Source organism: Calypte anna, chromosome 21, assembly GCF_003957555.1.
Source record: "Calypte anna isolate BGI_N300 chromosome 21, bCalAnn1_v1.p, whole genome shotgun sequence".
NCBI lineage: Eukaryota > Metazoa > Chordata > Aves > Apodiformes > Trochilidae > Calypte > Calypte anna.
The window spans coordinates 688762-715629 of NC_044266.1; the positions used below are offsets into that span (position 1 = coordinate 688762).

The 26868-nt window shown below is 45.4% G+C and overlaps 2 protein-coding genes across 2 annotated transcripts; both read left to right on the forward strand.

Annotated features, from left to right (window-relative positions):
* Positions 1-412: 412 nt before the first annotated feature.
* Positions 413-3254, forward strand: FNDC10 (fibronectin type III domain containing 10). Its single transcript, XM_030463818.1, has one exon. The coding sequence runs from the start codon at positions 599-601 to the stop codon at positions 1307-1309; it is 711 nt and encodes a 236-aa protein (XP_030319678.1). The 5' UTR covers positions 413-598; the 3' UTR covers positions 1310-3254.
* A 3067-nt stretch (positions 3255-6321) lies between these two features.
* Positions 6322-25618, forward strand: SSU72 (SSU72 homolog, RNA polymerase II CTD phosphatase). The gene is made up of 5 exons (XM_030463871.1): positions 6322-6528; positions 11346-11489; positions 22264-22403; positions 23905-24023; positions 25014-25618. The coding sequence occupies exons 1-5, from the start codon at positions 6449-6451 to the stop codon at positions 25113-25115; spliced, it is 585 nt and encodes a 194-aa protein (XP_030319731.1). The 5' UTR covers positions 6322-6448; the 3' UTR covers positions 25116-25618.
* Positions 25619-26868: the final 1250 nt, after the last annotated feature.

Sequence of the window (26868 nt, forward strand, 5' to 3'; positions counted from 1 at the left end):
GTCCCAGGCGGGGCTGCAGGGAAGCCCCGCAGCTCTCGGCTGTCTCCCTGCACCGCATCTTTGCCGAGTTCTGAGTCTCAGCTCCCACGGGGTTAAAGCAGCTGAGAACCATTTAAAAAAAAATAAAATAAATCCCCCTAACTCTCATTTCCTCTGCTTCAAGTGGAGGGGAGCACTGTATCTTTCCACAACGCTGCTCCGGACCAAATCTCTGCCGGGGGCAGCAGCTCCCGGTACTTCCCAGCGGTGCCGGGACCCGCTTTGGCTTCATACCCCTCGGGACGCGGCTCCGGAGGCCCCGGCAGCGGTGGGACCCGGGGGAGGCGAGAGAGGGGTCTGGGGCAGCCCCAAACCGGGGGGGCTGCAGATCTCGGGGAACCCGAGCACCGCCTCCCCCGTGCCCCCCCCTCCGCAGCCGTGCTGTGCGGGGCTGGGGCCGGGTGCTCCGCAGCCCAGCGAGAGTTAACGGCGGAGCCGCCTCTCCATTGGCGGCCGGCGGAGCGGCTGCTGCCGAGCCCCGCGTTTATAACGGGCGGACGGGCCCTCCGCAGCCCCTCCGCCGGCACCGCGGCTCCGGCTCCATGCCGGGGGGTCCGGCATGCCCAGCCTGCTGCCTCCCTTCCTCGCCCTGCTCTGCTTCGGGGCGCCGGCGCCCGCCCTGAGCGCTGCGGCGGGGGTGACCGAACCGCCCGACAGGGCCGGGACCGGAACCGGGACTGAGGCTGGGACCGGGAACGGGACCGAGGCCGGTCCGGAGGCGGCAGCGGAGGATCCGTGGTGTCCCTACAAGGTGGGGGCCGAGGGGGCTGCGGGCGGGCGGCTCTGCTTCCGCACCCCCGCCCGCGGTTTCCAGTGCTCGGCCCGCTCCTGCCGCGCCCACCGCTCTCCCGGGGGGGGTCTGGTGGCCAACGTGCTCCGCAACGGCAGCGTCCTGCTGCAGTGGGGACCCCCGCGCCCCGCCGCCGGCCTCCGCGGATTCTCCCTCAACTGCTCCTGGGACGGCACCTACACTCGCTTCCCCTGCGACAGCGTGGAGCTGGGGGCGGCCTGTCGCGACTATCTGCTGCCCGAGGCTCACGGCAGCGTCCGCTACCACCTCTGCCTGCAGCCCCGCTTCGCCCCGCCGCGCCCCGCGCCCCCCGCACAGTGCGTGGAGTTCCGCGTGGAGCCGGCAGCCATGCGGGACATCGTCGTGGCCATGACGGCCGTGGGGGGTTCCATCTGCGTCATGCTCGTCTTCATCTGCCTCCTGGTGGCTTATATCACCGAGAACCTGATGAGCCCGGCCCTGGCCCCGCGCCGTGCCTAAAACGGGGCCGCCCGGCTGCCTGCCGCCTCTCGACAGAGAAGGGTTGGGTGGCTCGGGTCTGACTTGCCCGAATATTCCGTGATTTGGGAATACCTCAGGATTTAGAGCTCTTCTTCCTCCTAAGGTGGCTGCTCAGCCTGAGCCCGTAGGTGGTTGCTGAACTCACGGGGTCTCCGCAGATCAAAACCAAACCACGGCGAAGGTCCACAAGTGCCAGAAAAATGGCTGTTTGGACAAGGCCTGCTCCAGGAGACTCTCCAGAACACTCTTACTTCAAGCCTCTGTCGAAGTCGCCTTCCTCTAGACCTGAGCTTGATTTTTTCCCCGAGAGAGAAGGCTGCTCAAAGTCCACGGGAGAGCAGAGCGATGGAGCCACAGACCCCGCAGCTCCGTGCGTGTTGATCCAAAGCCCACCTAAATCTGACGACTTAAGTGGGTTTTGTATCGTGCCTTACGTTGTTCTCAAGTTCTGGGATCTAGACTGGTCACTGTCCAAAACAACGGGGCATCTTCTGGTCAGCTACCAACATCCTACCCCGAGTAAACTCACTTCTCCCTGTAGGACTGTTGTGTCCGTAGTTTCCACAAAGAGCAAGGGTAAAGGGACATAGTCTGAAAATTCCATATTGTTGTGCAAGTAGGAGCCAGTCCTTAATTTTAAAATCAGTGCAGTGTGGATGAGCACCATCCCTGCCCTCTGAAACCCCATCTTTTAGGCATGCTCTGTGCAGCCACACTGAGGTAAAAGCATCCTCAGCACAGAACTCGTGTTGTAGCCAAGTGTTTTGAGCCTAGAACACTCCCCTTAGCTGCTCACTCGATGCTGTAGTAAGGTTTTAGCCATAGAGTTTTAATTCTCTTGTGCCTTAGTGCTGAGAACTTGTCCCATTTATATTGGTTTAGCTGTTCCTGTAGTCTTCATAGACAACTGTACCTCCCTTCGTGGTTTTGTCTCTGAAATCGGTGGTTGTTGGTTTGGTTTTCCTTTTTTAAAACCCATAAACTTGGTCATTACTTGAACTTTAGTATGGGCACAAAATAGTCACCATCCCAGAGGTGTTTAGTTAGTAATCTAGTCTGTGTTTAGTGTGTTTGTGTGTAGCTGACAGCTGTAAGAGAAAATGACTTTGTGTCACTTAAACTGAGCACCTAGAGCAAAACAGGGGAACAGCTCTGCTGGAAAGGGGTGTTGGTACTGGAACACTTCAGTTTCCTCTGTGATCTGTTTGTGTAAATGTTTGTCACTGGTGAATGACCCGAGTGCATTCCTTTGTGGAAGTAGTTAGTGACGTGTGAACCTACTAGTAGAGGATAAATATAGAAAGTATTTGGAATTCTTGATAAAAGGCAGTATTTGTACTTCTAATCCCTCCCATCGTTTGAGAGTGGCTGGGAAGCTGAAGGTCTGTATTTCATCAGGCAGAAATACCTTTTATTTGTTTGTAATTCTTGCTTTTTCCTTTGCACATGCTGTCATTGCTCACATGACTCTAAAGTGCTCCCCTTTTATTTCCTTTCCTTCATACTTGATTTAAGCAGCCTGATGATCATCACAGGAGCAGAAAGCTGCTGTCAGTCATTGATACTGAAGGACAATGTCATCATTTTTTTATTTTTATTTTCTCCCTGAGGTGATTGACTGCTCGAACAAAAGGCAATCAGTTTTTAAGAATATTAAGATAACTCACACCCTGTAGTTTGGTTCAGTGAACTTGGATACAGAGTAAATTTGGGTCACTAATCTTTCAGAGGTTTCAGATCAGTCCCTCCTGTAGCCAGTGTTGGAGTGGCACTGATTCTGTAGATCTCTGTCAACCAGTGTTACTGTTTTGTTCCTCATCTTGTTGTGAATTGCCAGATGTGAAAAATCAAATGTGTAAATAATAAACCTTGTGCCACCTTAGCACTGACCTTAATAAATTAAGAGAATAATGAAAACCACAAATATTTCATGGTTTGAGATCTTCTTTGAGTCCAAGTGAGAAAATCTGCCCAAAGACTGTTCATAATGATCCTACATCACCTCCTGTGAAACCATGACATTAATGGGGAAATGTAAAGAGATTTCTTCTCCCAGTACCTTTTTGTTTTGTTTTGTTTTTGGATCACAGGGTAACTGAGGTTAGAAGGGACCTCAGGAGGTGATCTAGTTCAGCCTTCTGAACTGGACAACTTTTGTGCTTGGAGCCTATGCACATTCACATTAAAGGTGTTGGTTTCCTTTGTATTCTGCACTGATTACAGAGGTTTCCTTGTATACTCCAAGAGATAAACCTGGGAGTTTACTCCTAAAATGAAGAATTCCATGAATAACCATCACAGAAAGCATCATCACTTCTTGGCAGAGGGTTCTGGGCACAGAGGAGGACATGGGACTGATCCCGTGTCCGTCAGACACAATTCACTTCTCTTTAAAGGTGAAGGCCCTAAAAAGGGTCTCATCCAAACGCTCTTCTGATCTGCATGAGCTTCTGAGCTTCAGGGCTCGGTGGACCCACTCCAACATTTGGCTGCCACCTAGTGCTGAGAGAGAAATCTAGCAGGGAGATTCTGCTTTTCAGGAAAAAAATCCCTCGTTTCAACCACATTCTTCTGAAAACAAACTCATGGAGGACATGGCTTACCTTGCCAAGGAAAAAGGAATTAGGTGGGCGTGAAATCTGAAAGTGAGGCAGAAAGACTGAAACCTTACATTGTAATGTTATTTCCAGATGATGAAAACTTGCCTGTCTGTTAAATAAAAAGCCTAGCAGTGAAATGAGGAGCTTGGGGGCCATGAGACCGTATCACTGCTTGTGGTCACAGAAATATTACATTTGTCTTCTGTTTGGGACACATAGATTAGACTTAATAACACATATATGTGTCAGAACCCTAAAAGAATCACCCAGAGAAGCTGCTCTTGGCCCTGCAGAACCTCCGAGCTACTGAAAGAAGACCTAGAACCAGCACAAGGCCCTGTTTAGCTGTGGCACAGCTCAGCTGGCCGGGGATCTCATGGTTTATCCTCTCCATGCCTCTGAACTTCTGCTGGTATCCCCAGGTAAGGTCAATCAATAAGCTGATTGATAAGGAAGGGGTAACACCCAGCCCTGCCCAGAGGGAGATAAAGGGGTGTGAAGAGGAGCACCAGTGACCTGGAGCGTGGTGAACAGGAGCAGCAAACAGGGCAGGGCAGTTTGTGAGGCAGTTGGCACAGGCAGGGCCAGCAGGAGGGGCACAGCAGATGGAACCCCTGAAGAGGGACAGCAAGAGGGACGTAGCTGTTCAGGCCTCTGGCTGTGTAGAGTGTCTGGTCCTGGTGTTAGCACCTGAGGACAGTGTGAGTGGGGTCTGTGTGTGATGCCAGCAGGTGAAGGACTTGCTGTGCCTGGTGGCAGAGCTCAGGGAGGAGGTGGAGAGACTCAGAAGTATTAGGGACAGCGAAAGGGAAATTGACTGGTGGAGTCACACCCTTTCTGACCCAAAAGAAGTCCAGAAGGAGATGGTGAAGCCCTGCCCGTCCTGCCATCAGGCAGTTGGAGCAAACCAGGTGGATGGGAGGGAATGGAAACAGGTCCCTCATCAGAGAGGCAAAAGAATCCCCTGGCAACACCCAGCATCCCCCCGGGTGCCCTTCTTGAACAGAGATGAGGCCCTGGACTCAGAGAATCAGGCAGAGGACAGACAAGAGGAAGATCTGTCTGGAAGGTCTCCTGGTCACCCCCTGTCTACCAGACGGGTTACAACTCCAGCTACAAAGAAGAAAAGAAGGGGAGTTGGAGCTGGTGACTCCCTTCTGAGGGGAACTGAGGGCCCTGTATGTCAACCGGACCCATCCCACAGGGAGCTCTGCTGCCTTCCTGGGGCCCGGGTGAGGGATTTCAGCAGGAGACTCCCCCAGCTAATCCAACCCTCAGATTTATTATCCACTGCTGGTAGTCCAGGCTGGCAGTGATGACATTAATGGAAGTACTAAGACAACTAAAAAGGACTTCAAGGCGCTGGGTTGATGAGTTGATGAGCTGTGACAGGAGCACAGGTGGTGCTCGCCTCAGTTCCTGCAGTAGCAGAGAGGAATGAGGGGTAGGAAAACCTATCATATCAATAGGTGGCTGAGGGATTGGTGCCACTGGAGGAACTTTGGGGCTTTTGACCATCAAACCTAGTCTCTTCAAACCAGATGGGCTTCATCTATCTAGCAAGGGCAAAAGGACTCTAGCATATGAGATGTTGGGGCTGATAAGGAGGGCTTTAAACGAGGTTTGAAGGGGGATGGGGTTCAAACCAGGCTCTCCAGAAAGGAGCCCCAGGGTGGACAGCCCAAGCTAAGAGCCAAATCAGCAGCCCAGCTGAAGTGCATCTACACCAATGCACACAGCATGGGCAACAAAGAGGAGGAGCTGGGAGCCATCGTGCAGCAGGAAAGCATCGCGGAAACGTGGTGGGATGACTGCCATGGCTGGAGTGCTGCCATGGGTGGCTACAGGCTCTTCAGAAGGGACAGGCAGGGCGGGAGAGGTGGAGGGGTAGCTCTGTATGTTAGAGAGTCTCTTGACTCTGCAGAAGTTAAGTCAGTAACGATAAGGTTGAGTGCCTGTGGGTCAGGACCAGGGGGAAGGCCTGTGCCCAGTTCTGGGCCCCTCAGCTCAGGAAGAAGACTGAGGTCCTGAGCGGGTCCAAAGGGCAACTGGGCTGGTGAAGGGACAGACCTACAGCGTTTAATGGCGATTAATCACAACTTCTTGTCGGCTTTTCTCTCTCAGGCAGCGGCTGACCGAATCAGGGCGTATTTAACAGCCCGAATGAGGGGTCTGGACCCTTTGCGGAGGACAACCCTGGGCCTGACCATCCCTGCGCCATCCCGCCACAGCCCCTCGGAGCCCCCCGGCCCGCCTGTGGGGACCCCAAAGCCTCCAGAGTTGCCCCGGGATCCCCTTTCCGGCTGTCTCCGCCCTTCCTCTCCTTTCCTCCGCCCTCCCGGAGCCGGCTCGGGGGTTGGCGGCCCGGCCCTGTGACTCGGCGCCGCCGACACCTCCGGGCCCCGCCCGCCGCCGCTCTCCCGCCGCCATTTTGTGCGAGCCGCGGGCCGGGGCCGTGCGGGTTTGCGGAGCCGCGGGGAGGGAGCCGGGCTCTTCCCCACCCCCAGCCCCCCCCGACATGCCTTCCTCACCGCTCCGTGTGGCCGTGGTCTGCTCCAGCAACCAGAACCGCAGTATGGAGGCGCACAACATCCTCAGGTAACCGGAGATGCCCTCCCCTCTCCTGCCTGACGCGGGCCCCGCCGCTGCCTCTCCTCAGGCCCCGGCGGCCGCACCCCGGCCCTGAGCCCGCGCTGCTCCCTGCGGGGCTGGCAGGGCGGGAAGGGCAGCGGGGAGAGGCCGTGCCGAGGGTCCCTGGGCTGAGGGAATCCACGGTGTGGAGGTCCGGGCCCTGCCCCGGGTTGGAGCGGCCGGGCCTGCTCCAGATCCCGCTTCGGATCCTGCCCCGGATCGTGCTCCCGGGCTGCAACACACGAGCTCTCCAACCCCACAGCAGCTCCCGTGTCTCGGCAGCTCAATACTTAAACACTGCTTTTTTGGTTTCTTTGTTTTGGTTTTTTTTTTTTACGCATCCGAAGAGCGCATCCTGCAAGGGAGCCTTTTCCTGTTGCAGGGAAATCTGGACCAAGTGTTGGAAATGTTTGGTGTTTCGGGGTGTGGAATGCCTTTGAGGTTTAGGAGGTTCATCTCTTCAGCACCACAAGTGTTGTCAGCTTGGCAGAATTCAGAAAGGGAGGTGGGGATGGGCTGATGGACAGGAGACCCGATCTGCCTGGAATCATGTTGCTAAATCTACCCTCTGCACATAATAAAGGGTTATTTTTTATTATTACGAAAAGAAACACTGAAATGAAAAAATGCACGTTGATAACACAGTAAGCTGAACACCTGTGTTTAAATTGTGTGGTACATTAAATAAAACATCAGTGACAGGTAAACCAGCAGCCTTGAAACGAATAAATAAGAGAATAAGACAGTAATGACAGACAAATAAATAAAAACAACAGCCTTGAACAAGTGAGAGAAGCATCTGGTCTGGCAGCCATCTTACTGAGAGCTGTATTTGTGCTGCATTGGATGCTGAAAATGCTTCAGCCTGGCATCAGATGTTACCTGTGGCATTCTGTGCAAACACCTTCCTACTCATAGGTGCTGGGGAGGAGAAAGCTGTGTTGCTCTTGCTGGAACTGAGATTTAGTTGAAACCTCAGCCTGGAAGACGAAGTTAAATTCACTTCTCTGGACACATCATGTCCAGCCTTTTTCTTCCTCTCTGTTTTTTCAGAAGAAAGAAATCCCTCCACATGTGGCTGATGTTTTGCTGGCAAATGAGGCAGGGAAATGTGTTTGAATTTTTCTCCCTTAAAATTCTAATTATAATTTAACCAAACGGATGCGTTTGGAAAATATTAGTTTTCCAGTAGCATGATTATAGCAAGAATAGCATAAATGTCAAAGGAGAGATGAGTTGCTGGTGCTGTTCTAAAGAAATAACTACCCCATGTAATGACAGGGATCACTTGCCAGTAAACCTCAGGAAAATGCTTGCGTGTGCTCAGAGCCAGCCTGCTTTACCAGTTCAGGGCAATGCCTTGCTGTATGTTGCACTACAGTTTGGAAGAACACATGATTAAAAGAGGAAGTAGAGTTAGGAAGCAGCTGAGGTATTGTGAAACCTTTTGAGTGTTTTGTTAAGCAGTTACAGGATTTAAAAGAATACAAATTCTACAGAGTGTCAGGTAACTATTTGAGAACAGTCTGGAAGCCAGTCTTTGATGTTGAACATCATGAACATTCATAAACAGTTCTTTGCTATGTGTAGCCTAAGGAGGTGCATAAGTATTTTTTTAATATCTATGCTAGGAAATGTATTAAAAATTTTTGTTGAAGCTCGTCTTACATTTGATGAGTTTTCTAGATTATTGTGATGCTGGAAGTCAGATTTCAGAATTATTTTTTCTAGTCTCATCAGTGTTTTAGTGAGTTCCAGGTTTTAGTTAAGCCACATTTTTCATGTAGAGCTTTCACCAGTAACTTTCCTTATTCCATTCTTCATTTTATAAAGAAAAGTATCTCTCTGCAAGGCAAGCTTTTGTTTTCCAAATGTTAGGCCTACCTAGCACATACTGAAACTTGAGATCATTTTGTGCTGCTTCCTTTTAAAGCAAAATGCTGTTGCAGAAATACCTGCCTTTCAACTTCTGATGCATTTGTAAAATACAGAATTTAGCCCTGTACATATAATATTGAGGTGAGATGTTCAGTTTATGTGGGAGGCTTCTGTTTGAAGTATTCACAGTCCACTTCTTGCCTTTGTGTTTCTTCTGAGTAGTTTATCCTTCTTAATGCATGACATTATGCTCAAACAAGCTTGAATTAACATCTTCATGTACTTGCATTTTGTAACATCCTGCTGTTCTCTCTTTTGGAGTCAAGAAAGCAAAACTGACAAACTTTCTGTCCCTTTAAATTGCAGCAGGTCATTCCAGAAGGGTTTGCAAGGAGTCTCACTTGCCAGCCTGAGTTTCTTATTCATCCTTGCAGTATATTGATCCTTCTACGCTGACACTTGGACCCCTGGAACATGCCCCAAACAATAGGGTTTTTTCCATATTTCAGCCATCATCCACCAGTTTCTGGTGTTACCGTGGTTCAGGACAGTTCTCTGTACTGAAACTGCATGTTTTCTGCCTAAGCAGGTTCTAAACCTTGTGTTCTAATCTTCCAGCAGAAGTCAGGCTGAAGCTCTGTTGAGGTTTGCTGACAGACCAGGTCCTGTCACCACAGGGCTGCTGTGGGACACAAAAGCAGTGGAATACAGGAAAGGCAGTGAGGATGCAGAAATAATACTTCCTTAAAAGCTGTCAGACTGGATGGCTGTGACCAGCCCTGCCTGAGTCATCCTGCTTGTCTTGCTTTTGCAAATACAATCTGCCTGCAGGACTTCCCTTTTCCTGTCAGAGGATGCAGACTTGGCCATGGTTCTCCTTCCAGTGTTGAAGGGGAACACTTCTCTCATTACCAAACCTTGTTATCTTCACCATTTCCATTTGTGTGTGTTTATTTGGTAGTACACTGGTGCCCCTCACCAGTCAGTTAAATACTGATTAAATTACATAAAATAGTTGTGAAGTGGTCTGCAATAGGGCACTGTTGCTGATGATTTTCCTGCTAAATGTTGAGGAAGGGGATTATTAAAATGGGTCATTTGTCTCCTGAAAATCTTTACCCCTGCCAGCTGCAGTGGTACTGCAGGATTTTTCTTGGATTTGCTTTAATGTTTAGGGTTAGTAATTAGTGGCCACTGTAAGAAGAGAAGCTGTGTTGTTACTACCTCAGTGTAAGCTGAAAATACCTTCCTGGAAGCAGCGTGACACCCCAGAACAGCAACAAAACAGAAGAAATGTGTGACTGAGAAGTTCATGTCCCAGTCTCATGGATTAGTATTATTTCCTTCTCAGTGCCTGAAACTCAGCTCTGTCACGGGTTGGGGTTTTGTGAGCTCAGTCCCACACTGGTCTCAGCAGTTGTGTCCCAGATGAGGCACGTTGCCATCAGCTCCAAGATTCTTTGGAGGGAAAGGCAATGATTGTTTCCAGGTCCTTCAGTTAAAAGTCTGTGAGCTCCTGGGCATGTGGTTATTTCACATGATCTTCTTGTAATGAGCTTTGGGATTAAACTGAGGCGAGCATGACTTGCTGAAGATCAGATCTATATACTGGCTTCTGTTTGCACTTAGAATATTGGTACTTGACATACCTTGGGATTCATAAAAACAGCTTCCTGAAATTCCACAACATTTAAAGGTCCTTCAGTGTTGAAGCTTCACATTTTCAGAAATCAGTGCTAGGATAGCAGATGAGTATCCCTTACCCTTTATGGTAAAGTTGAAGCTCATAATTTTCCATCTTCTGGGTAGCTTTACTAGGTCAAGAACAAATTCTTGCAATAATCTTTGCAAGAAAGATGTCAAAACATATTCAGAATATTTCATAATAATGCACCTGGTGCATAAACAGTGTAAAAGCTGTATCCTGGCAGCTGCTACTGTCAAAGCATGAAACTCCAAGTGAGAAAGGTATATTCCAGCTGTTCAAGGAAGCAATTTTCAATGGGTCATGTGCAGTGGAAGCACAGACTTTTGATATGTGGAACCTCCAAATCACTGCTGGAAGGAAAAGGAAAGCAAGGAAGAGAAAGGAGGTGCAGTGTTCCAGTAGAGGAAATTGAAGAAAATAACACTCTTGGTAGTTACATAGTGGTGTGTGAGCTTGGAGCAAAGCTTGGTCACAGTTAATCTCTGCACAGAAGCTTTTTGGATCACTTTAAGGACACCATCTGAAGGCAATAAGGTTTGAATAGGTGTGTCTAGGTTAATAATTTGGCATTGCTCCTAAAAACATGCAGGTTCCTGCCTCTCTTTTATGTATATATTTTAAAATTACAATTATTAAGTTGTTCATGAGAGAGGAATGAAGCTGTCCCTGGCTTACCCAAGAGTGTTTAGATGCCAATGCGTGCCTCACGTCTGTAAAGATTATGACACAGTATTAGTTCTCAGTCCACTTGAGAAGAGCAGGAGGCACAGAAATGTTTGTACTGGGCTCAAGAAATTACACCAGAGGTAGTTTTGGCAACATAAGGCAGGGATTAGTGTAATTAGTCCAGCAGCATTAGCAGAGTACCTAAGTGTTGGTCAGGTGGTATTGTTACCTTCTTGTGCCTATACTGTGTAGTCCAAGAGTGAATACAAACCACATGCTTGCTGCAAATTCACAATGCCTGAAAGCAAAAGAAATTCCTAATTTTAAGAAAATTTTACTTAAAATATATGCAGTCCTTTCAGCCTGGTGTGTGAGTGCTGGTGGTAACTGCCAGGGAGTGCTCGGCAGTTCAGAGCTGCCCTGCTGCTTGTGACTTGGCTGACTGCTAAGAGGCCTTTTGAAAATTGGTGTTTTAAGTCCATCCAGTCTAATTGCCTTTTTTTTTCTCCCCTTTTCCCCTCTTGTCTTTCAGCAAACGAGGATTCAGTGTCCGATCCTTTGGGACAGGGACTCACGTGAAGCTGCCAGGACCAGCACCGGACAAGCCCAATGTTTATGATTTCAAAACCACATATGATCAGATGTACAATGATCTGCTTAGGAAAGACAAAGAACTGTATCCCTGGGGCACGGCCTTTTTAAAAAATCCAATATGGTTCATCCTTGCAAGGTGTAATTCATTATTTGGCATTATGCATTAGAAATATAGCTGCTTGACTGGCAATCTTAAAATGTTTTAGGGTTATAGGAGGTTGGGGTTTTTTGTTTTTGTTTTTTTTTTACAGTGGGCCTCTAATTCTCCCTCATAGATTGCTACTGAATTCCAATGCATGCATTCCAAATGCTCTTTTGTAGAATGTAATGTGTTTAGCTCTTGAATGAAACACATTAATATGCTCACAGATTGTTCGTTGCCTTAGCTGCACTGTGGATGACATTTTTGCAGTGCAAAGGCTGTCCTGATGCTGGATATGTGAAGAGCCACCACCTCCACTTTAATGTTATATTTAGCTCAGACATACTAACAGGTAAGGCTTAACAGTATACTTTCTCTGGGAGAGAGGATACCTTTCATTAAAGAGCTCACCCATCTCACTGAGAACTTCTTGATACATGATTTGATCTGGGAGGAAAGGAAAAAAAGCCTGTAGCATATAAATCATAGAACCATTTAGTGTGGAAAAGGCCTTTAACATCATCGAGTCTAACTGTAAAAGAATGGACACAGGAGAGCCCAATAACATTTAATCCTGGAGTGCAGAGGCAGTCAAAACTAGGAACACTACTTAGAACCAGGAGAACATCCCTATTGAAAGTTGACTTTTCAGTTGTTTTAAGGAAACCCACAAACATACAGAATTGAGGCACTCATTCTAGGTAGTGTTTTCTCAACGTGGGAGCTGATTTTTTTTTTCCCGTTAAGTATGGAAGTTAAAAACCCTAAGCAAGGGATTCAGAATATGCTGAATTACTGCTTAGAAGAGAGGACCCTTTTGAGTGAAACATCCCAGAAGTGAGTCTTGGTAACTCAGTAGAGCAGTCTCTGCATTTTTTCAGTGGTATAAGAGTTTTTACAAAAATCCTTGGACATGGCCATCTGAAGATCCTGCAGGAATGTTAACATGATATCAGTGCCTTAATTATACTCAAACAGCCCAGGTTTCTTGCATATTTTTTTAAATAAATAGGAATTAAGACTAAGCAGGTTGTCAGACATCAGAGAACATGGACTGTGGTAGAAAGTAGATCAGACTGCTACCCCAAGGAGTCAGCAAACTTAGTAATGTTTTGAAAGATAGTTCTGCAGTTGTTTGGTAGCACAGACTGTACTGCAGCTTACTGCTCTCAGCAAATTCTTTGTTTCATTTGCTGGCCAGAAATAGCAAATTTGAGCTCCCTGAGACCCCAAGGATAGCAGCTTCTTTTGCTGTGGGTACTGAAAGACTTCTGTTAAGAAGGGCTGGGATGTTTGATTAAACCTGTACAGCACAGTGAGAACTGAAGAAATGTGGGAGTACCTCTCTGTGTGGTGTTCCACACAAATGGTATCCCTTGCAGGGGTATTTGTTTCCTTAATATGCAGTTAGAGATCCCTTTTTTAAAAAAAACCATTGAAAACGTCAGGAATCACATGTGTGATGTGCTGGGGTTTGTGGGGGGTTTGTATCTCTTTGCCTATAGAGAAAAGGAGAATCTTGCAAACCCACTATGATGAGGTATGCCCTGTTGTCATTTAAAAAGTGTCACTTCAAAAGAAAACTGAGTTGACAGACAGTTTTAACAAACACTAACAACTTGTGATTTCCCTGTTGCATTCCTTATTGCTGCTCTATGAACATGGCACCACTTTTAAGATAAAACCAACAGAAAGCCTCCCTAATCCCCTCAGTCAGTATTCTGTGGAGTTACCATTTTGGTTCTGCTCCAGGCTGGAGGCTGTTGCTGTTTTCTCCAAATGTATTTGCACTGTTAGATCTAAACCTTTTCTCAAGGTAAAAGAGAGCAAGGTTTAATGTTAGCTGTGGCAGGGGAAATGGGGCAAGAGCAGCCTCTACATCTTTGCATTTTTGATTCTCAGAGAAGTGAACATTTTCAGAGTGAAGCCTGTCAGTGCAGAAAGCAGCTCCATTTCCAGAAGTGGGTTTGGAGGGTTAAGGCTTGCAGGAACTGAAACTAGATCTACTCTCATCAGAGATTCTTGGAGTAGTTTTTCTGTGAACCAGGATCACGTGGGCTCTCAGGTTTTTTGGGTGAGCATTGCTTCATGAGGTGATGGGCATGGGGAGGGCGGGAGGGCCTGCTCTACTGGTGGGCACTGGGTGTAACTGGGATGTGGAAACAAGGTGTTGTAGTGATAACTGAGGTGTTTATGATCTGGTGTTTTTCTCTGTTACTCCATAGTTCATCTGAACAGCCATGTGTTGTTCTTTGTGTGATTGTTGGTGTGTGGTGGTTGGGTTGGTTTTCTTTTTAATAGTACCTTTCACATTCAGAACAAGTGGAAACAGTTTCTCCTGCCAAATTCAGTCCACTTTGCCAGTAAATGTTCATAGCATTAGGGTCTCCCCAAGGCTGACATTTGTCCCTAGTTTATTTCCCCATCTTCCATCCACCTGAGAAGATGTGCACTGGTAAGATGCATTGTGGTAGAACAGCATCCTCTTCAGAGGGTCTGGATGAACAAAAAGAAATCTTTATTTCCCTGCAGAAGATGAGAGAGGCCAACAGGAGTACATGGTTGAACTAAGTTGGCTGCACCGTAGAACTCTGCAGGAAAGATTCTGTGCCTTCCTCAAAGCTTTACAGTCCCACCTGAAGCACCATCTCCTGCACCCATGAAGAGAGAGAAACAAAGATTGGGACAGGCTGAGAAGAGGGGGCACACAGCAGCAGGGAGGCTGTATTGAGGAGTAATTTCTCTGTCTTGATAGGCTGGTGATAAAGTCTTAGTCAGACATCACTGCTCTGTAGCCATTTTTTTTTCAGAAAAACTTCATTTCCCATCTTGAAGTCACACTCTGCTCCATGGCACAGTACGATTTGAGTAGTAATGGTCATCTCTTCCAGAAAGTTTCCTCTGCTTTTCCTTAGCACCAGGACTGGAACAAAGGAATCTGCTTCTTGTGCAGTGTCTCTCAGCTGTAGTAGAAAGCTGCAGTGCATCAGGCACAGAACTGATAAGCTGTGAGCTGGAATCCTGCCTGTCTGTGGCAGTGTGGGTGTGCTGCTGGGTTCTGCTCAAGGCAAGAAAGAAAGCTGCCTGTTGGACCAAGGTCAGGCTGTCCTAGAGGTCAGTAGGGAATCATTCTCTGTTCAGTCTGAAGGGTGGAGTCGACAAGAGATGAATAATTTAATCTTTGACTAAAACTGAAATGGAACTGTCAAAACACACCTTCTAATCAGCTACAGTTCTGTAAGTATGCAGCTAGTCCAGGATTACATCTGCCACATTCTCCAGACTCTGAGGTAGTGGTACTCTGATAGAGCCTTGGCCTTAGTCATTTGGAATTCCTGGGTTCAGTTTGTCAAGTTCTTGAGAATTCTTGTACTTGACCTGATCAGTTTGTTCTAACATAATCTTCTAGGCATGGGAGTAAACTGGTGTGGAGAAGCCAGTTAATAAATTGTGACTTTGCTCCATTTTCTTAGCCTGGTAAGTGAGGGAGCAGATACCAGGATTTCAGTTTCTGATAGGGTTCCTCTAGAGCAGAAACTGGATTTTTTTCTGCCCTTCAGTTCTCTTGGATTGGTTCTGTGAGCCCTTGTTCCACTGGGTTTGGACCTGCGTTTTCTTGAGAGGGGTGGGGTATCAAATAATATCTTGGGTCTTGCTGTTCCAGTTGTGATTTCCCACTTTCAGAAGTGTTCTGTAATACTGGTAGCCAGGTGGTTTGTGGCCTGAGATGGTGGAGAAAGGCTGTTGAAAAATGACAGAAATACCTTGCTCTGAACCACTCCACCAGTGCCTTTGGAATACTCTTTGTTGTAGAAACAAAACTCTAGGATCTGTAATTCTGTAGTAATTCCTGACATTGCTGGATCAATGAACTGCCCTAATTCATGGAACGTTTATACTGGACTTGACTGGAGGCTGTACAAAGCAACCTTGAGTTGTTTCATGGGGAGTTTCCACTGCATGGGTGCACAGGAGGACTAGTGAGATCTGCAGAGCATCTGTGTCCTGCTTGGTGGGGCCACGTAGCTCAGTCTTGAAGAGTAACCTAATTAAATTCCACTTCAGGTAAGCTCTTCATGCATGTATTTATGTTTTCATTTGATTTTCTTCATGAGTCCTGGACCAGTTGTCAGCTTTTGTTCTGAGCTGTCATTCCAGTGGTCAGTGGGATAGTTCAGGTATCTCTGTAAACCAGTTTGGGATGTTTTGTTTTAGGTGTGTTTGAGGAGGGGTTTTGTTTTGGTCTTTTTTTTTTTTTTTAATCTGTTTCTTTTTTCTTTATTTTCAAGCCTGACCTTGCAAAAGCTAAAAATGTTTGAAGTTGTAGCCTGCTGCATTCAGTGACAAAACCTCTTGATTGCAGTGCAACAGAAGCCTCATTTCCTTTTTTAATGTGTTTTTCAAAATCCTTTAATACTCCTAGAAATAGAGGGAAGAGCTGAGGATGGAAAGCAGTGTTTAAACTGGATTTAAGCAATCTTCTAAGGGCCCGTTGCTGCAAATCTATACACTTCAGCCATAAACTGAACTCAGTCCCTTTCTCTCTGTGAGGGCTCGTAAGACCAAAACACTTCATAAAATCTCAAGTCTTCTGCCATCAATCACATTAAAAAGGCAATATTTAAAATTGTTGACTTATTGATTCCAAAGCAATTTCTATTTTCTGAGTAGTGACTATAATTTCTTCAACTCTTATTAGTTGCAAGATAGCAAAAGCTCTGTGTCTGACTTCTGGTAATGCCATTTTTCTTTCGTATGCAGAGAGACAGTGAAAACATTTAGCAGCTGGGCTGAAGGGATATTTTCACATAAACTTGGCAAATATGTTGCCCCTTCTAATTCTTTACTCTTACCTTTGTACCTGGAGATACCCATTTTGTTGCCAGAGCATTTTACTTCACAGGGTTTTCTGCTTAAACTTTGTGTGTGGAGTATTAGTGTCATGTCTGCCACCTTCTAAAATGGTAGCTTTTAGATATAAATCATACTTAATTCCATGTAGCTTTCTGGGAAGAAATAAATCTTGATGGTTTTAGCAGTTAGTTTTGATGCTTTTAATTCTAGGGCAAGCAGGTTATGTTCATTTAAGACAAACCTCTTAACACTGCTGGGTATGGAAGAGGAAGTGAAAGCTGATGCCTCCTCATCATTTTTGTTTAATGACTTAAAGTTTTCTAAATACTGCTGAAGGTGCAGCTCAGAAACGGAGTGAACTGTGCCAGATTTTTCTGTTAATCTACATCTGTGATGGATTATGTGTTGGCTGCTTCTGTGAAGCATTTTTAAAACTCAGTTCCATGTAGCTTGCATATCCACTTAATACAGCACAGGAGATCCTTCAGCTGCTTATGGAGGAGCATTTTGAAAACTTCTAACAGACAGAAGTGCAGGATTGTTTGGGAACTGGATGAGTTTGCAAACGCCTAACAATAACCATATCTTGGTAGAAGGAAGATGAGAAAAACCTGACAGGTAAGAGAAGTCTGAACAAGATGGCCATTGCTACCATTTTACACTGGTCTTAGAGCACCCAGGTGTCTGCTGGGATGTGCTTCAAGCATTGGCTGAATTATTTGCACATTATTTTGTTTTGAGAAGGGCTGCACGTGTCCTTCTATGTATTTCACATACAATTGTTCTGGCACTTGAGGATTCAGGTGCCAGATTTATTCAGCTAGAGTAAACAAGATTTCAGCACTGGACCAACATTTAAGAAGTATTTAGTAGTGCTGTAAACTGTAAGTGTAGCTTGGAAAGGTGTGTGTCACTTTCTTACATTGATCTCAGCAGTAACAAATTGGCTGATACAACTGTATTTACAAAATCTCAATACAGAGAACAGTTACTGGCATGGATTTTTGTTGGAAAATCTTCTTCATGCAAGCTGCTGATGTACATGGGAGAAGTGTCTGAAGGGCTTCACATGCCAGACAGCTCAGTCAGCACTGTGAAAGTCTCAGGTGTAAAGAGCTCTTTTCAGAAATCTTTAGTAGACTCCTTGGAGAAATTCAGCAAAAGATGGAATCTGGTATGAGTAGCAATATGCATTTAGATGCTTACCTTTCCCAAATGTGATGCTGTTACTTTAGGATACTCATTTTTGACTGGTTTGATACCAAGTAGTGGAGGCACTGTTAAAACCAGAAGTATTAGTGAAGTCCCAGTTTTCAGGATTTGTAAAAAAAATCCACACCATCTTGCTGCCATCTACCTCTGATTGGTATAGCATAGGTATCATCTCAGGAAAAAACCCAACAGAATTATTGAAGTGTTGTCTTTTCAAAAGAAAGTAAACTGTGGGGGATGAGGAGGGGAAGGGATTCTGACTCTGTTGCTGGCTGCTCAGAATTCAGCACAAGAGCAGACACATCCTGATGAGCAGTGTGAGAAGGGCTTATTGTGAGAGGTGTTTACCCAAGGCACGTGAGTTATGTGTACGTAATCTTGGAAAATTGCTGGTTAGTCAGGGGTGACCACATTCCTGTACTTAATATCCTGTTTGGAGTGTTTGCTGCAGAGCTCACCCAGCACAGCTCCTGCTCTGCGTGCAGCTGGTTAAAAGTGGTCCTGCTGTCCTGATGAAGAAGTGGTCCTGCTGCCTTGATGAATGTGTTCTCAGATTTCCTAAAAGTGTGAAATGAAAGGGCTTAATTGATTTCAGTCTTGTAATAACTCCTGTTCTGCTTTATCAAAGTTACCCCACCCAGTTGTAATTCTATTTAGCTGGAAATTACCTTTGGGTTCTGCAGTACAAAGCAACAACAACAACAGAAACTAATGGGAAAATAGTTGTTGCAGCCCCTGTGTCTCAGAGCCATGAAGTGGAATGACTAATCCTTTGCTCACAGGCCTCTCTCTCACAGCTGCTTCAGAATTCTTCCCCCCACCCAATCCTGTGACATTTGCTGCTCATCATCTGAAAACTGGCACTTCTCTAAACCTGAGAAGAGCATCCAAAAGTAACATGTGATACTTCTGAATCCTCTTGTGATTCCCTCTTTCTTGCCTCCTGATCCTGATGTCTGTATGGAATTCTTACATATCCTTGTCACCTGTTGACATGGTGTCCAGGTCTGCCCAGGACTTTCAGCTCTTGTCAAGTGACCAAGGCCCTGTAGATGTCAGCAATCCCAGTCCAGCTCCTCTTGAAGCACACATCTGGATGAACTGCACTCAGCTGCTTGGTGTAGTCAGACATGTGAAGCCATCTTCTCTTCTGTCTCTGGTGTCCTTGTCTTTCTGGCAGTCCTTGATGTCCCTTCTCCAGCTCTTAGCCAGTGGACTTTGACACTGGTCCTTTTCTTTTCCCCTTTGACACCTTGCATCTCTCCAGTTTCATCCCAAATACAGTGACAATACAAGTTATTGTCTGGCACTTGAGCTCTAGGCTAAATCAAAGCTTTCCTTCTTCCATACCTCACCTTTAGGTCTTGACTTGAGACAGGTCACAGCCAGTATTTTACTGTGGTCATGCTTTCTGTTTCTGAGCTTCCCTTCTTCTTGCAGTCCTCTTGTCCTTCTCCTTGAGAAGTGTGTTTAGCATCAAACCTTGCTGTCTGGGAAGTGTGAGGCTGGGTTAGGTGTGTTGCATAGATGACATTGGAGGGGAAGGGGGCAGAATTCTTCTTAAAGGAAAGTCAAATATGATGGATTTGACTATTAGTTTAAGGGAAATTATTTAGTACTCTTCCAGGTGCTGGCAGTCCACTTTAATATTGATGTATTGAGGAAATTAATCTCAATGTGTAGTTTTTTAGGGAATATGACATATTTTAACCAGGAGCTATTCACTTAAAAAAAAAAAAAAAAAAAAGAAAAAGGCACTGTCTGTCCCCTCCAACTTTCCTACTAGATTGTGCTGTTTGGTGTGAAGAAGAGAATGCCTAGACACCCTTTAACTCTTCATAGACAAATTACCAAGTTGTTCCAAAGACCATCTTTAGTTTCCTAAAAAGTTGGCTTCTAAACCAGAACTTGGAATAGCTGCCCTTCTCAAATATGGCTAAGCAGTGGAATGAGTGTGTTGTTCACAGGCATAGATGGGGAGAAAGCACTGACATTTGAGTCATTAAATAAATGACACCACGAGTGCCTGCATATTCTTCCAAAGAACAATGCTGTGTCTGGTGGAGAAACTCAACTTGTATCAAGTCTTTTTATATTGAGCCTTTCCAGTACTAGTGCATGAATTTCATTATATTGTGGATCTGATTAGCATAGTTGTTCCAATAAAGGTGATACAAATTGGACTCACTGTAAAAATGTGATGGATTTTGTAGTAGTTTGCAAATCTTTGCATCTTCACAAGTTTTTGTTGCCTTTCTGAGTGTGGTAGCCTTAGGAGAGCAGCTCTGTCCAGACAACCTCACAGCACCTCCAGCCAGCTGAACAAGGGTTTTGAAGAAGTGACAGCTGAAAAGACAGATGCATAGGATAGAGAGGATGGAGTCAAAATGTGCTGGAAGGAAAGCAAAGTCTGAATTAAATGACTCAACATCTGACAGGAGAGTGGAAGCCATGAATAAGTTGTAGACTCTTTGCCATCACCTGAGCTGGAGAGGAGCAGGGAGCTGGGTTATGGTTATGCATTGAGAACAGTCATGCAGATCACCCCCTCTGCTTGCTGAAGGGATGTTGGTTTGTTGTTTGTTTTTTTTTTCCAGGTGAAAAAGATTTCAGACAACCAAATACGAAAGTGTCCTGAATCTTAACCACTTATTTCAGTCTCCTTTTATAGGCAGATGGACCCTCAGGAAAAAAAGGAGAAGCTGTAAGTTGGCAGCAGCAAGCTGGGCTGTGTGGGTTTTTTGAATATGCGTAATTCTGTCTCCAGGCTCAGTCAGGAAAGCTAGGGGACAGATGCCAGCAACATTTTATCCTAGAAAGGGAAAAAAAAAAGCCCTAAAAAGTGTGTGGGATGTGAGTTATTTTTTTTTTCCCCCCCTGGAAGTGCATGATGTAGGAATAGGGGCTCAAACAGAACAAAGCAGCACGGCCAGATGTTTACAGGGGTTTTGCAAATGGCTCTTGGTGTCCTTTTCATGCCTTGCAAATAACCAGACATCTGAAATGGCTTCACTGAAGTGGATTTTTTTTCCAAGCCTGACAAACCCGGGGGTTCTGTGAGGAAGCAGTGGGTGCTTGTGTACAAGATCTGCATGTGAGATAGATTTGGGTTATTAAGGATAATTCTTTAATTATACAGGGGAAAATCTTTTGGGAAAGAAGGGTGGTAAAAGGCTTGGGGGTGGCCTGGAGAAAAACGCAGTAGAAGTCAGTTGGCTGAGAGAGAATTGGCAAGGTGTTTGTGGTAACATAGCCTTCCATTTGTGGTGCAAAACTGAAATTTTCTCTAGTCAAGTACTTAAAGTGTGATGATGCAGATGCAGACACAGAACTGAATATCTTTACCATATAAAGTAGGGTCCTATAGAAAGATGGGTTTAATTTTTAATACAGCTTAGACACTTGAAAGGCTTAAAAGCTTTGGAGGCTGTTTGCTTGAGAAGTGTTCAGGAACCCTTTGAGGCACACAGATGGGCAGGTGTAGGTCTGGCTACACAGAACAGTAGAACCTCAAGTACCAGAGAGCAGCTGCAAAAAGGCAGGCAGGAAGTTGCTGGTCTTTTGTTAAAAAGGATTAGAACTGTTTTCTGAAGAGGCTTAAGATACCTGCTAGGTATGTATGTGACCTTTTCAGCAAAGAAAGAAGCCAAGAGGACTTCTTAGGTACTTGCTCCTAATGATGGGAGTTTTTTTGCTTGGGATCCTTCTGTTACCAAGCAGTTACAGACTGTTATCCTCACTGCTGTGTTCATTTAAAAAAATATATATATATATTCTGATGGTTAAAAATACTGCTGCTTCCAAGCAAGGAAGAAGTGCCTCAGTTCCCAGGCTTTCTTAATTTAAATCTTTCCTGGTATTCCTAATTTGCCCTTCTACAAAACTTTGCCTTCAGAGGGAGTTTGGTTTGAGTCAAGTGAGGAGATTTAAGTGATAGTCAACCCTGGTGTGCTTCTAATGAAACTGCATGCCCCCAAAGGCTGCGAAGAAAGTGGGATGAGTGAATCCTGTCTGCAAGGGGGATACAGGATGTAAATTTGAACCTGAAGGCAACAGCACCCACATAAATATAGCACCCGAGCAGCAGAACAGATTCCTTTCACACACTGACTGCAGTTCTGACAGGCAGAAAGTCAAGTGCTCCTCTTCCTTCCCTTTTATATACCTTGGGTATTTTTAAATAATGGTGCTTCTCTGTTTTATTTAAGTTTCTTTGGCAGTTCAGTTGCTTAAACCTGAGGGGGATGTTGTGCACATGTACAGGGGACACTGGAGACCCCAGGTCACTGCAAGACAGAGGCCCCTGGCCTGGGGGGCAGTGGCTGCAGTGAATGGGGGACATTCTGCTCACATCACCACTCCTGTGCCTTCTAAACATGATGGACATAAAAACAGTTGCCCAAGAGAAGTTGTCCTTCTGAGGAGCTCTGCTTTATGGGGGCCTTTCACAGCTGTCTCTGCTGTTGCACTGAGGACAGTGACAACCTCCAGAAACCAGAAGCTGTGTGAGTGGCCCTGATGGGAGCTCGTGCTGCCATCTTAGCAAGCTGAGCAGTTATAAGACACAGTTATAATTTAATTTGTGCTGGTTGTTTGCTTGCAAACATGACTTTTCTTAAAGCAAAGGTACTTAACTCAGCAACTTCAGATACACACAGAATGGGATTTTACACATGTTGGACAGAAATAAGAGAATCAAGCCACGACCAGAAAGATTCCAGAACTGCAAAGATGTTTTTGATTTGATCCTAACGTGTGAAGAAAGAGTCTATGATCAAGTAGTAGAAGGTAAGGACCTTGAACTGATTAACTGTTAACTTTGAGTGCTTTTTTCCCCCCTTCCATCCTTGAAATCCTTCACAAATCTGGAATCATCTCTGTCTCCTCTGACAAGTGCTGCTGGAACACCAGCAGGGACAAGAGCTCACAATCCCTTAGTGTAGAATCTATGTACCAAAGTAGTGATGGCTGCATATGAATTTCTGAAAGGTGCTGGCAGCTACACAGGACATGTGTGTATTGTCATGTTAAGGGCTGGCATGAGGGAGCAGCAAGCATTTGGAGAGACTCAAATACATGTTTGGTTTCTAAATGCTCACAGATCTAGCAGACTAGCAAGTTGTATGTGCTGGGCATTTCTTCACCTTGGGTGAGAAACTGAGCTGTCTTCCCTCTGTCATTCCCTTCCCTTCTCTGCAGAAGAATTCCTGTGACCTGCCAAGCAGTTTATCCACAACAAATACCTCCTGTACAGGTGGAGAAACTGCTCTTGAGTGTGGTTAACACTGCAAGTGGTGCAGCTCTGCCCTTCAATGAGTAAAAGTGAGATATGCCAGAGGAATCTCAGCTGGGACTTGGGTTCTGTGTGGCACAGAGCAGCAAGCTTGGTGTGAAAGCTGTGGGATTTCAGCAGGGACTTGGTTCCTGGGCAGAGAACTCAGCCTCTGCTGGACTAGTGTGGGTTTAAAAGATTTGCTTCCCATTGAAACACCAGCCAGATGAACTGGTATCCAAACCATCACTTCTGAGGCTGTTACATTGCCTTTTTGGTCCTCGGTGGTCATGAGAAAATGTGTTTGGGCTTCTGCAAGCTGAGTACTTAGTGTTCTGAATGCTAAAGTGAGGTGTTCAGCAGTGTTGGTAACTTCTGAGAGCAACTGCCCTGGTACTTGAATGGATCTTCAGCAAGTTCAGCACCTTTCCCAGAAAGCAGCTTTCATTGGGATATTTAGGCAGTATCCTGAGGCTGTCCTGAGGAGAGGGCATGAGAAGAATGCTTTGGTTTTCCCCCCTCCTCTCCTCTCCTCTTCAGTAAGCAGAACACATCACACTAGAATTTTCTATGACTATCAGTGCTTAACTTGGAGGAATTCACCTTGCAGTTTCATATTCAGAGTCTTGGATGTAGAGTGTTTTGGGTTTTTTTTAAATGTGCAGCTAAAACTCCAGGTAAAGAAACCCAAAATCATTCTTGCTTGGCTTTTGAGAATCTTGATCTTTGAAGACTGTCAGAGGTTATGCTGAGCACTGATTTGACCAGGGCAAATAAACTGTCATGACCCTTCCACAGAACTGAATCCTTTTATTTCACAAACAAGCGATGGATTTTTGGAACCAAGAGGGACTGCTGTGTAAGCCTATTAAATAAACAATTCTGTAAAACCAGGTTTGGAAAAGGCAGAAGTGGACAATGTCCATGCATTTTTAGAAGACCTGTGAATATCCTATGTAAAATATGATACCATGGCACCCAAAGCTTTGCTGTCACACATGTTTTGTTTTCATCTAGATTTGAATTCCAGAGAGCAGGAGACATGTCAGCCAGTACATGTGATCAACGTGGACATTCAGGACAACCATGAGGAGGCAACCCTGGGGGCTTTCCTTATCTGTGAGCTCTGCCAGTGTGTGAGTAGAGACAGATCCTTGCCCATGGTGACAGCACAGGGGCTGGGCTTTGCTTGCTGCCCCTCAAAGGGGCTGCACATTGCCAAAGCAGTTTAATCCATGTCAATGGATGCAAGTTCCCAAGTTCTGGTGGCTGTTTTTGGAGCTGTTGTGTAAAGGGATGAAATGTAACTGTGCTTGTGGCTTCCAAAATGGATTCTGTGTGTGCGTGGGTAGCTGCTGGGAGCAGCCAGCAGCACTGCACAGCACCACATACACCATTACACATGTTGAGCCCATGCTCAGAGCACCATTTATGGCAAAACAAAAAAATAAAAGAGGTCCATTTCAAAAGCAGTTAAATTATGTGGGATTGAAACACCAAGAGTTGCATTCTGGATCATGATGCCCTTGAAAAACATCCTCTGTAGGTGTGTTTCCTACCACCACCCTGGTGCAGGGGTGATGTGGAAGATACAACTGGTGCCTTCTGTCACCCATCTTCAGGGGCCCAGCCCCTGCAGTAAGGCTGAAAGCTGTAGGGAAGGTGAGGGTGGCTGTCAGGAGAGCAGAGAAAGGACCTGTGTCCTTCTGTGGAGTTCACCTCTTGCAGCGTGGCAGCAGGCTCTTTGGTTTTTTTAACTCCAGCCTGTCTGATCTATTCTGGTCTTAAATCCTTTCCAGTTTCAAAAAGCCTAAGAAGGTTCAAGGACTTGAAATTTTAGCCATCTGTTCAGTGTGCTTGTAGCTATTCTGAAGCTTCCATTTGTTACCTAGTGAGGATGGCTGTTGCCTACTCAACAAAGTACAAGCTGAGTGCCAGTTCAGTGGGTTGGGGAAGGAAGGATCTGCAGATAAACACGCTGTGGGAATGCTGGGGAGCTCAGCAGAGCACCCAGTGGGTACAGCTGCTGCTTTGGGTGGTGCAGTAAGCACAAAGAAATACTGATTTTTTTTAAACTACGTCGTATCCTTGGAGCCTGGTTGCTTAATGTTTTTATTCTCTTTTAGATACAGCACACAGAAGACATGGAAAATGAAATAGATGAGCTGTTACAGGAATTTGAAGAGAAAAGTGGAAGGACTTTTCTTCATACTGTCTGCTTTTATTAAAGCACATCTGTCTCCTAGGCCTTAATCCAGATGAGGGAAGCATGTGTTTAAAGTTTTGGTTATACTGTATTTTCCTGGAAAATGAATATTGATATTTTGTTTGTTTGTTTGTTTAAAAACTCCTTTTCAGTGTCTTTTTGTTTTGTTTCAGGTATTCTGTCACAGGTAGGCAGAGATCCTGCTTGAGGTTGTACATATGAGATGATTAAAAGTATACACAAAGGCCACCTATTTAAAACTGAAAATCAAGATTTTCTTTAAATCCTGCTTATAATTATTGCAAGTAGGTTTTTAATTATAAAGAGAATGTTTCTTGAATATAAGTTTATAATGTATTTTTCCAGCTTACAAATTTATTTTATTTCAGTTGTCCTTTTTTTTTTATGTTAATGTGACAGAATGGCTGAACTAAGTGAGGATATGAATGGAGCAGTGAAAAACGAGTATCTGTATATTATTAGATATAAAGTTGGAAGCATCCAATAAAAATGAAAAACCTGTAAGTTTGTCTGGCTTTGAAATAGAAGCTAAGAAAGTGTGACTGTCAGTGGGAAATAGTTGGAAGATTTTTTTGTTTTTTAAACTGAAATATCTTTTGAACAGCAGCATTTTCTCCCCATCCAGAAACAAAAACAGCAAAAGGCTCAGACTTGTTTTTGCTGGAACTGGTAAAAGGTAAAACAAACCAAATCATTAGACATTCAAAATGTAAATGGTAAAGTGCTGCAGCTTACAGGCTAGAGAAGATCTTAAAATTGGTTTGTTAGAGGAACTTGTGAATGATTCTGTGGTTCTGGTTTGGAGAGATGAGGTCTGAGTGCTCTTTGATACTTTGGATATGTGAGGACAACTCTTTAAACACCCTTTAAAAGTGTAGTAGGATGAAATAGGGGTTGAGGCTTCCCTCTCATTCTCTCACTCACCTGATTTTCCTAACTTTAATCATTTTCACATGCAGGAGGTTAGTGCTGGGCACTGCCAGTTTAGGGCACTGCTACCCATCACTGCAGACACCTCTGGCAAACGCTGTTTGACCTCCTCAGTGAGCACACCCTGGGGACATTAAAAGGTGTCTGCTGCACTCTGAAACCTGCAGTGTCCATCTCTGAAAATAACTTCCTTGCAGTTACAGGTCTGGAACTCAGAGCCAGGCCCCCAAAGAAACCTTATACCAGTCTGCTCCTGGGAGCAGGGGATTGGCTGTGGTTTCCACTGCCTTGTGGGAGAACACAGACCTCTGCCAGCTCAATCTGTGTCCTGGACAGTGTCCAAATGGGTCATTGCATCATCCTTGGGTCGCAGGAATGTTTAATATCCCCAAATTACCTGTGCAGTTCTCCTTCTCTGTTCAGAATACTTAAGATTTTTGTGGAGAATGAATGAATGAATAGATCAGAACACTTAGGGGATGGGTGGGGAGTCCAGGCAGCAGCTGTGGCAAGGCTTGCAGGGTGTGTGTTTTCAGGCTGGCTTGTCCTGTCCCATTTTGTTTCTGAAGATTTTGTATTTGAAGGGTTCCATTCAGCCCCCTCTGCTTCTGCTCATGTGTCTGTCTGATACCATCGCTTGTTACCATGGGGATATTTACAGCCAAAGGAAGATGATTCTGTAAGGGATGAACTGCTTCAGTTAAGCTCTTTTTAAAGACATTTCAAGCAAGCACAGTCCTGGGTTATTTTGAGCAGTTTTCTTTCCCTATCCAGTATGGGTACTGAAGCCTACTCTGGCAAGGTGAAACTTGGAGAGTGTTTGG